The sequence below is a fragment of the Electrona antarctica genome (genome assembly GCF_951216825.1).
Source record: "Electrona antarctica genome assembly, chromosome: 6".
Taxonomy (NCBI): domain Eukaryota; kingdom Metazoa; phylum Chordata; class Actinopteri; order Myctophiformes; family Myctophidae; genus Electrona; species Electrona antarctica.
Genome location: NC_136811.1, coordinates 54,583,248 through 54,594,852, shown reverse-complemented (window position 1 = coordinate 54,594,852; position 11,605 = coordinate 54,583,248). Strand labels below are relative to the sequence as shown.

The window sequence follows — 11,605 nt, the reverse complement described above, 5'->3', positions numbered from 1 at the left end:
CAGATATGCAGTTGTGGGACTTAAAGGAATTGTTCTCTTAATACAGCAACAAGTAACTGTCGTCAAACAATCATATAGTAGTCAAATGTTCAGCTGTGCCTTCAGTGTGTTGGGGCGCTCAAACAGCAAACATGAGTCTTTAAATCACACCCAGGTTTGTCCCGTTAATGTTATTGTGTTATTGTGTCTGAGAGTTGTTAAATGTTATTGGATGAAACAAATATGATATTAATATGATAGGGCTAAATACCTTATTCTGCATGGTATGTAAAGCACAATTCACTAGGAAATGTTCTATATAAAGTATAAGCTTGATTGATTTACTAATTGACTTTACCTTCTGCTTTCCGCTGTGCCTCAGAGAGGCTTTTATCTGCTGCCAGTATGGACGTGCCGAGGTTCGCCTTCTCATCCAGGTATGTCTTCAGCACGCACGCAACCTGGTACCGCGCACGCACGCACGCACGCACGCACGCACGCACGCACGCACGCACGCACGCACGCACGCACGCACGCACGCACGCACGCACGCACACACACACACACACACACACACACACACACACACACACACACACACACACACACACACACACACACACACACACACACACACACACACACACACACACACACACACACACACACACACACACACACAATTAGCCTACCCTCATCAGTATGGTTTAATTAATTTAACATTCTCTGACTCAGATCAGAAGTTGGCAGGAATCAGACTCACCATGAATCCTTTGCCTTCACGTCTGTATGTACCAATCATCTCCTGGAGTTCCTGGCGGAACTTCTCGTATCCTCCAGGGACTGTGTACAGACCAGCTCCCACGTTGTTCTCCAGGGATTTAAAGACTCGTTGGATGATTTGTTCACATGCCGTCTTGGACTCGCTGATGTTCTTGTTCTTGATCTGATCGTATTCCCCCTGAAGTACAATCTAAAAACACAGTGGTAACAATGAACACGGTTTACTGCAGTGCAGCCCAGTATTTAATACAAATGGGAGGGGCTCCCACAGTGAAAAGACAAGAGACAGGAACTATGCATATCGAGATACAAGGGAAAGGAGTTAAACAACAACTGTATTAAACAAGGGACTTAAAAGCACAATAATTTTGACTAAGTTTTAGAGGATTTAAAAAAGTGTTGGATAAAGTGACCGAAACACACAATATGAAAACTAGAAAAAGTGCCGTGCTGGGCACAGGTCTCCCCCAGGAGGATAGGAGTGTGTGTGATGTTTGGCAAAATGTTTAGTAATATATATGAGTAATATAAACATTTATTTTGCAAATAATGTCTTCAGTTTGTTGAGGAAATGCTAAGCCAGATCACTCTCAGCATCTCTGAGGATATAGAATTCTGGATGAGCAGGACATTTGCAGCATTTTGTACGAAATGGGCCACTCCTGAAAATGTTGGAAGGCAATCTTAGCCAATCAGTGTAGAATCTGAGAAATCCAAGAGACTCGTCTTGATCACATGACTACAGAGATCATGTGTAACGATTTGGAAAATGTTTTTCCATGGCCTCTAGGGAGTGCGCATACAAAGTTGTACACAGTTCGATGCAGTTATAGGTAAAAACAGGAATTGCCCTGTTATGGCGCCACGTGAGGCTGATTTGTCGTCCTCGGCCTAGTGGAAATTGCACACTGTTTGTGATTTGTGGCATTTTGTTCGAAACGGACCAATCATGTGAGCTTTGGAAGCCAATCAGGATGGTTGATGGGAAATGGTGCAGATCCGTGTTGATCACTAGTGGTAGTGTATACCTAATTGTGTGATGTATGGATAAAATGTGTACGAGTAATCTACAGAAATGTGTTTTCAAAACATTGCCAAAACCAGCCTTGTGTGGGCGCTATAACAGGCCGTTGTGGAATATTTGGGGCAGAGGTTCATCGTTGGCATCCAGGGAGTGTGTGTGCACAGTTTGGCATGGATCGGGCCAACCGTGCCGGAGATTAGCTGGTAACGCACGCACGCACGCACGCACGCACGCACGCACGCACGCACGCACGCACGCACGCACGCACGGAGTGCAAAACATACTCTCTCCCCATGCCTTCGGCCTGGTGAACACATACCGAAAGCTTCTTCTGATATTCTAGGTTGTCATCTCTGAAAGAACGTTCCATGAAGAGTGCCAGGGCGTCTCTCTCACTGGAAGCATGGATTGCAGACAGCTCCTCCAAGGTGTTGGTGGGGAAGCGTACCGACTCCATCCCCTTTTTATAGAGGTCCCGGGCCTGCTCAACAGCTTTGGCATTCTCAACCTCAGCCAGAGCCACCACAGCGTTTTCCAGACAGGGAACCTTTCCACTCTGGATGGCTTTCACGTATGTCTCTGCCAGCTGACCAAGCACTGTGGAAGATAGACCCATTCAGCAAGTGTGTTACAACTCTTGATAGAGACTGATGTTTATGCTGGAGCAGACAAAAGTCAGATGTTGCTAATTCCGATATCACCTTCAACAACAAAACAGGAGAGGCTGGCAGATATAACGAATATCATGTTATACTGTCATGAATCCAAACAAACTTTTATTGTTATATAATATTTATATAATATTTTGACGACAGAATGCAAAGTGAGCACGTACTTAGCCGTCATTTATTTCAATCCCTCAAATGCTGTTGACTAACAGAAATGCCAGACACCCAGTGAATGTAGTGTACATTTATTTAAATCCCACTTACATCTGCCAGTGACCTTTATGCCATCCCCCACAAACTTGGTGTCAGACTTGGTGTAGATGTGTTCAGTGAACATGTTGGCCTGTTCGACAAACTCTGGATCCAACTCAGCATCAGTCACTTCCTCCATTCGTTTCATTGTCTTAGCCCTGGCCGGACTCTCAAACACAAAGCATGAGCGAAGTGGGAAGAATTTACGTAGGCAGGCACGGGGTTCGTTGTACTGCGGCTTCCCACCTTTGGCAACATGAAACATATACAGAACACAATACCTTTTAGTGTAAAGACCTTCTGGTGCCTATTTTAAATGATTGAAATCTCAATTATATTCAAATCATTTTAAGCCGTTCATGAAACCTTCAATCTCCTTGAGACCGTGTTCCAGGTACTCGTCGTCTGTACAGGGTTTCCCATCAATCTCCAGGAGGAGTGAAAAATCTCGCACAGTCCACACAAAGGAGGGAAGGTAACGTACAATCGTACGATCATCATTCTTCTCCTTGGACTTAATTTTGATATTCTTTGTCACTTCTGTCACATAGCTGTAAGGGGTGGTGTTGAGGATGACAAACAAACCTCACACAACACTGGGTTTGTAAACCTTTTTACAGGAGGGTAGAATATTTGTAAACCATTTTACAGAAGGGTAGATTGAGCAGGGAAAGACAGACATGCCTACATGAGATACATTTATTTAGTATTAAATATTAAATACTGAATAAATGTTTGTTAAGAGGAAACTGTCCCTGAAACACTGTTTGGAGCTAGAAAGAATCTTATTGCTGTGGCCCTCCTGGGGACTGCCCATACGTAAGTCTGACATCCCGTTAGTCCGACCTGTGGCCGTTTAAGACTGAGGTAAGGGTTAGCGACCTACATGGCCGGTTAAGACTGAGGTTAGGGTTAGTGACCTACGTGGCCGGTTAAGACTGAGGTTAGGGTAAGTGACCTACGTGGCTGGTTAAGAAGACTGAGGTTAGGGTTTATTATAGTGTTAGTAATCGGTCGGATTAACGGGAGGTCGGAACAACCAAGCTCTAAGCATGAGCGTGGTTCATTTTGTTTCTGCATTTTTATGGAGATTAAAGAAGGTTTAAGCCTTTGCCAGGGCTTTCCAGAAACAATATATACTTGAGCTTGTCCAAATATAATTGGACTGGTTAATAAATTAACAAGTGAAAGCAAGCCAAATATAGGAAAATAGTCATAGATTTAATCTTGGCAAAAGAGGGAATAATGAGTGAATAATGTGAAGGATACTGAAGTTTCTCCATGGATTTATTATCAATGGTTCCCATGCTGTTGTAGACCAGGGTGCTGCTGAGCAGAACTGCCATGGCAAAGATCCAGTTGTCATTCTTCGTATCTCCCTGAAAACACAATACATTGTTTGGACGTCTTTTATGTAGTATTAGAATAAGTGTGGTGGGGGTGAATGTTCAACTCCACTAACCTCCAGGTTCTGACGTAAATCATTAAATGCAACGTGATTTGAACATGAAACAAAATGGCGTCTCACCTTCTCAACATCTCCCAGTCCCTCTGTGTCCAGCAGCACCAGAGTGTGGTCAGTCTTTCTGGGGTGAGGTACACACCACATCCAGATGCCCTTTGTCTTGGATTGGATGGTGGATCCCAGAGGAAATCCTTGAGGATGGAATATGGGACAATAACAAACCAAAATATAGCTGCAAGCAGCGATAGGACGGGGCCAAGCAATAAGAAAAATCACACCTGTGTGAACTGAGCGGTGCAGACCGCTCAACAACACCGCTGGCTATAGTTATAGTGCTCAGTGTGACGGGCCTTTTTAGGCTGCTCAACAGAGCAGCGGTATTGCTAGCCTGGATCGTAACGGAGCGGATGGTAACTTTCGCCATGTTGTAGTGAATGATTTGTAGTCATCTGGCAGGAAACCACAAGGCGGAATCGGTACTATGAATGGATACTTCTTATTCCGCCTTGTGGTTTCCTGCCTGATGACTACAAATCAGTGACTACAACATGATGTAAATTACCATCCACTCCAGACCGGTATACACATCGATTTTGGAACACAGACCAGGCTTTCCTCCGAGGTGGAAAGCCTGGTGACGCGAGCTTACGGTATTGCAGCTGTTCGTACCCCAAACAGACGCCAAACAGACCCACTTATTGTGCGTATTGCATATAGTCTTTTTCTTATTGCTGCATTCTTTGGCCCCTCTTATCGCTGCTTGCAGCTATATATTGTTGGCTTTTGGCCAAACGAGGCATGATCTAAAGGTCAGAGGTCAAAAGTCAGAACATGAAAGTTGTTTGGCATGAGGAGACACATAATGTGTATCAAAGTGTCATTGCTGACGGTCAAACGATTCATGAGCTATGCCTGTAGAAGGTTTGCATTTTCAATTAAGTGCTATAACGCCACCCTTTGGCCAATGGCCGTGGGCTTTGCGTCATCACCATTTGGTATAGCCCTCTACCATATTGCCAAGTATTATGAAAACCAACTGCACGGTTAAGCCAGAACTGCTATTTTTGGCGGAAGGAGAAGAAAGAGAAGAAAAAAACAAACACAATAAGGGACCAAAGAAAAGACCCTTAAGTCCCTTCAGGCTTGGCCCCTTAATTTCATGAAAAATATTTCAACAAGACTATCCTATACTATAGAGAACCGAAGTCCTGACGTCACTCGCTCAACCCCTGGTTCGCAGAAGTAATTTATCTATGGAGAATAACATGGGGTCATCTTAAAATAATCTCATATAAGAATTGTGGTCCAAAAATAAGCAAACTGTCTTGCCGATATTGTGGGGGAGGTGTCTCTGTATTGTTTGCGACAGTCAGTCACTCATTTGATACAGTCTGTTTCTAGCGAAAATTTTACTAATTCAGTAGCAGTAACATTAGTGTTTTCTCTCAGTCAGTTGATTCTTCATATCCATATGAGTGAAACGGTCAGGATGATTTGTTTATTTTTCAAACAGTTCTTATATGAGGCGATCTAAAATCCCCCTACGGGGATTATAATACAAATAAAACCCAGTTCTTATATGAGGTGATCTAAGATCCCCCTATGGGTATTATAATACAAATAAAACACAGTTCTTATATGAGGCGATCTAAGATCCCCTGGGGATTATAATACAAATTAAAAAGTACACGAACCCCAGGAACAGCGACCTCTGAACCCTGGGAACAGCGACCTCTGAACCCTGGGAACAGAGCCCTCTGAACCCTGGGAACAGAGCCCTCTGAACCCTGGGAACAGAGCCCTCTGAACCCTGGGAACAGAGTCCTCTGAACCCTGGGAACAGAGCCCTCTGAACCCTGGGAACAGAGCCCTCTGAACCCTGGGAACAGAGTCCTCTGAACCCTGGGAACAGTGCTCTCTGCCAATATTGACGTCAGACTTCGGTGCTCTATTGATACCGAATCTTAATACCAAATTGATGTCCAAGAAAAGATAGCTTTTATCTAGTGATAATGATCTGAAGTAGGATTTTCTATTTTGTGGACTTTGGAACGCATACTGTGAGTATGTGTGTATGCCTTATAATGGAATTAGTGTATACCTTATAATGAAAATGCTCACCTTTCTTTGCCCCAGCCAGCCTGTTCATGAGGTAGGACTTCCCGGTTCGGTACATGCCCACTACTGACACCACAACCACTTTCTGCTCGATCTGCTGTAAAATATCCAGTGCACTGGGAACCATACGGAGACTCCCTTCACTGTCACTCTCTATCAGACATACTGGCTTCTCCATGCTGCAGGCTGCCATGACACTGCTATAGTGGAGAAAACACAAACACCACATCCTTCATGTTGCAGGCTGCCATGATACTGCTATAGTGGAGAAAACACACACAACACATCCTCCATGCTGCAGGCTGCCATGATACTACTAGTGGAGAAAACACACAACACATCCTCCATGCTGCAGGCTGCCATGATACTACTAGTGGAGAAAACACACACAACACATCCTCCATGCTGCAGGCTGCCATGATACTACTAGTGGAGAAAACACACACAACACATCCTCCATGCTGCAGGCTGCCATGACACTGTTATAGTGGAGAAAACACACAACACATCCTCCATGCTGCAGGCTGCCATGATACTAGTGGAGAAAACACACACAACACATCCTTCATGCTGCAGGCTGCCATGATACTACTAGTGGAGAAAACACACACAACACATCCTCCATGCTGCAGGCTGCCATGATACTACTAGTGGAGAAAACACAAACACCACATCCTTCATGCTGCAGGCTGCCATGATACTGTTATAGTGGAGAAAACACACACAACACATCCTCCATGCTGCAGGCTGCCATGATACTACTAGTGGAGAAAACACACACAACACATCCTCCATGCTGCAGGCTGCCACGATACTGCTATAGTGGAGAAAACACACACAACACATCCTTCATGCTGCAGGCTGCCATGATACTGCTAGTGGAGAAAACACACACACCACATCCTCCATGCTGCAGGCTGCCATGATACTGCTATAGTGGAGAAAACACACACACCACATCCTTCATGCTGCAGGCTGCCATGATACTGTTATAGTGGAGAAAACACACACAACACATCCTCCATGCTGCAGGCTGCCATGATACTGCTATAGTGGAGAAAACACACACAACACATCCTCCATGCTGCAGGCTGCCATGATACTACTAGTGGAGAAAACACAAACACCACATCCTCCATGCTGCAGGCTGCCATGACACTGCTATAGTGGAGAAAACACACACAACACATCCTCCATGCTGCAGGCTGCCATGATACTACTAGTGGAGAAAACACACACAACACATCCTCCATGCTGCAGGCTGCCATGATACTGCTATAGTGGAGAAAACACACACAACACATCCTCCATGCTGCAGGCTGCCATGATACTGCTATAGTGGAGAAAACACACACAACACATCCTCCATGCTGCAGGCTGCCATGATACTACTAGTGGAGAAAACACACACACCACATCCTCCATGCTGCAGGCTGCCATGATACTACTAGTGGAGAAAACACACACAACACATCCTCCATGCTGCAGGCTGCCATGATACTACTATAGTGGAGAAAACACACACAACACATCCTCCATGCTGCAGGCTGCCATGATACTACTAGTGGAGAAAACACACACAACACATCCTCCATGCTGCAGGCTGCCATGATACTACTAGTGGAGAAAACACACACAACACATCCTTCATGCTGCAGGCTGCCATGATACTGCTATAGTGGAGAAAACACACACAACACATCCTCCATGCTGCAGGCTGCCATGATACTGCTATAGTGGAGAAAACACACACAACACATCCTCCATGCTGCAGGCTGCCATGATACTACTAGTGGAGAAAACACACACAACACATCCTCCATGCTGCAGGCTGCCATGATACTGCTATAGTGGAGAAAACACACACAACACATCCTCCATGCTGCAGGCTGCCATGATACTACTAGTGGAGAAAACACACACAACACATCCTCCATGCTGCAGGCTGCCATGATACTGCTATAGTGGAGAAAACACACACAACACATCCTCCATGCTGCAGGCTGCCATGATACTACTAGTGGAGAAAACACACACAACACATCCTCCATGCTGCAGGCTGCCATGATACTACTAGTGGAGAAAACACACACAACACATCCTCCATGCTGCAGGCTGCCATGATACTACTAGTGGAGAAAACATACACAACACATCCTCCATGCTGCAGGCTGCCATGATACTGTTATAGTGGAGAAAACACACACAACACATCCTCCATGCTGCAGGCTGCCATGATACTACTAGTGGAGAAAACACACACAACACATCCTCCATGCTGCAGGCTGCCATGATACTACTAGTGGAGAAAACACACACAACACATCCTCCATGCTGCAGGCTGCCATGATACTGTTATAGTGGAGAAAACACACACAACACATCCTCCATGCTGCAGGCTGCCATGATACTACTAGTGGAGAAAACACACACAACACATCCTCCATGCTGCAGGCTGCCATGATACTGCTATAGTGGAGAAAACACACACAACACATCCTCCATGCTGCAGGCTGCCATGATACTACTAGTGGAGAAAACACACACAACACATCCTCCATGCTGCAGGCTGCCATGATACTACTAGTGGAGAAAACACACACAACACATCCTCCATGCTGCAGGCTGCCATGATACTACTAGTGGAGAAAACACACACAACACATCCTCCATGCTGCAGGCTGCCATGATACTACTAGTGGAGAAAACATACACAACACATCCTCCATGCTGCAGGCTGCCATGATACTACTAGTGGAGAAAACACACACAACACATCCTCCATGCTGCAGGCTGCCATGATACTACTAGTGGAGAAAACACACACAACACATCCTCCATGCTGCAGGCTGCCATGATACTACTAGTGGAGAAAACATACACAACACATCCTCCATGCTGCAGGCTGCCATGATACTACTAGTGGAGAAAACACACACAACACATCCTCCATGCTGCAGGCTGCCATGATACTACTAGTGGAGAAAACACACACAACACATCCTCCATGCTGCAGGCTGCCATGATACTGTTATAGTGGAGAAAACACACACAACACATCCTCCATGCTGCAGGCTGCCATGATACTGCTATAGTGGAGAAAACACACACAACACATCCTCCATGCTGCAGGCTGCCATGATACTACTAGTGGAGAAAACACACACAACACATCCTCCATGCTGCAGGCTGCCATGATACTACTAGTGGAGAAAACACACACAACACATCCTCCATGCTGCAGGCTGCCATGATACTACTATAGTGGAGAAAACACACACAACACATCCTCCATGCTGCAGGCTGCCATGATACTACTAGTGGAGAAAACACACACAACACATCCTCCATGCTGCAGGCTGCCATGATACTACTATAGTGGAGAAAACACACACAACACATCCTCCATGCTGCAGGCTGCCATGATACTGTTATAGTGGAGAAAACACACACAACACATCCTCCATGCTGCAGGCTGCCATGATACTACTAGTGGAGAAAACACACACAACACATCCTCCATGCTGCAGGCTGCCATGATACTACTAGTGGAGAAAACACACACAACACATCCTCCATGCTGCAGGCTGCCATGATACTACTATAGTGGAGAAAACACACACAACACATCCTCCATGCTGCAGGCTGCCATGATACTGTTATAGTGGAGAAAACACACACAACACATCCTCCATGCTGCAGGCTGCCATGATACTGCTATAGTGGAGAAAACACACACAACACATCCTCCATGCTGCAGGCTGCCATGATACTACTAGTGGAGAAAACACACACAACACATCCTCCATGCTGCAGGCTGCCATGATACTACTAGTGGAGAAAACATACACAACACATCCTCCATGCTGCAGGCTGCCATGATACTACTAGTGGAGAAAACACACACAACACATCCTCCATGCTGCAGGCTGCCATGATACTACTAGTGGAGAAAACACACACAACACATCCTCCATGCTGCAGGCTGCCATGATACTGTTATAGTGGAGAAAACACACACAACACATCCTCCATGCTGCAGGCTGCCATGATACTGCTATAGTGGAGAAAACACACACAACACATCCTCCATGCTGCAGGCTGCCATGATACTACTAGTGGAGAAAACACACACAACACATCCTCCATGCTGCAGGCTGCCATGATACTACTATAGTGGAGAAAACACACACAACACATCCTCCATGCTGCAGGCTGCCATGATACTACTAGTGGAGAAAACACACACAACACATCCTCCATGCTGCAGGCTGCCATGACACTACTATAGTGGAGAAAACACACACAACACATCCTCCATGCTGCAGGCTGCCATGATACTACTATAGTGGAGAAAACACACACAACACATCCTCCATGCTGCAGGCTGCCATGATACTGTTATAGTGGAGAAAACACACACAACACATCCTCCATGCTGCAGGCTGCCATGATACTACTAGTGGAGAAAACACACACAACACATCCTCCATGCTGCAGGCTGCCATGATACTACTAGTGGAGAAAACACACACAACACATCCTCCATGCTGCAGGCTGCCATGATACTACTAGTGGAGAAAACACACACAACACATCCTCCATGCTGCAGGCTGCCATGATACTACTATAGTGGAGAAAACACACACAACACATCCTCCATGCTGCAGGCTGCCATGATACTACTAGTGGAGAAAACACACACAACACATCCTCCATGCTGCAGGCTGCCATGATACTACTATAGTGGAGAAAACACACACAACACATCCTCCATGCTGCAGGCTGCCATGATACTGTTATAGTGGAGAAAACACACACAACACATCCTCCATGCTGCAGGCTGCCATGATACTGCTATAGTGGAGAAAACACACACAACACATCCTCCATGCTGCAGGCTGCCATGATACTACTAGTGGAGAAAACACACACAACACATCCTCCATGCTGCAGGCTGCCATGATACTGCTATAGTGGAGAAAACACACACAACACATCCTCCATGCTGCAGGCTGCCATGATACTACTAGTGGAGAAAACACACACAACACATCCTCCATGCTGCAGGCTGCCATGATACTACTAGTGGAGAAAACACACACAACACATCCTCCATGCTGCAGGCTGCCATGATACTACTAGTGGAGAAAACACACACAACACATCCTCCATGCTGCAGGCTGCCATGATACTACTAGTGGAGAAAACACACACAACACATCCTCCATGCTGCAGGCTGCCATGATACTGTTATAGTGGAGAAAACACACACAACACATCCTCCATGCTGCAGGCTGCCATGATACTGTTATA

The 11,605-nt window shown here is 45.7% G+C and overlaps 1 protein-coding gene across 1 annotated transcript; it reads right to left on the bottom strand.

The window, feature by feature from the left end:
* Nucleotides 1–715: 715 nt before the first annotated feature.
* LOC306925167 (guanylate-binding protein 1-like) lies at nucleotides 716–6,482 on the bottom strand (the record flags this gene model as incomplete). Its single annotated transcript, XM_079503857.1, has 7 exons — nucleotides 716–952; nucleotides 2,106–2,383; nucleotides 2,719–2,952; nucleotides 3,073–3,257; nucleotides 3,976–4,085; nucleotides 4,235–4,362; nucleotides 6,293–6,482. The coding sequence occupies 7 exons, from the start codon at nucleotides 6,480–6,482 to the stop codon at nucleotides 716–718; spliced, it is 1,362 nt and encodes a 453-aa protein (XP_079359983.1).
* Nucleotides 6,483–11,605: the final 5,123 nt, after the last annotated feature.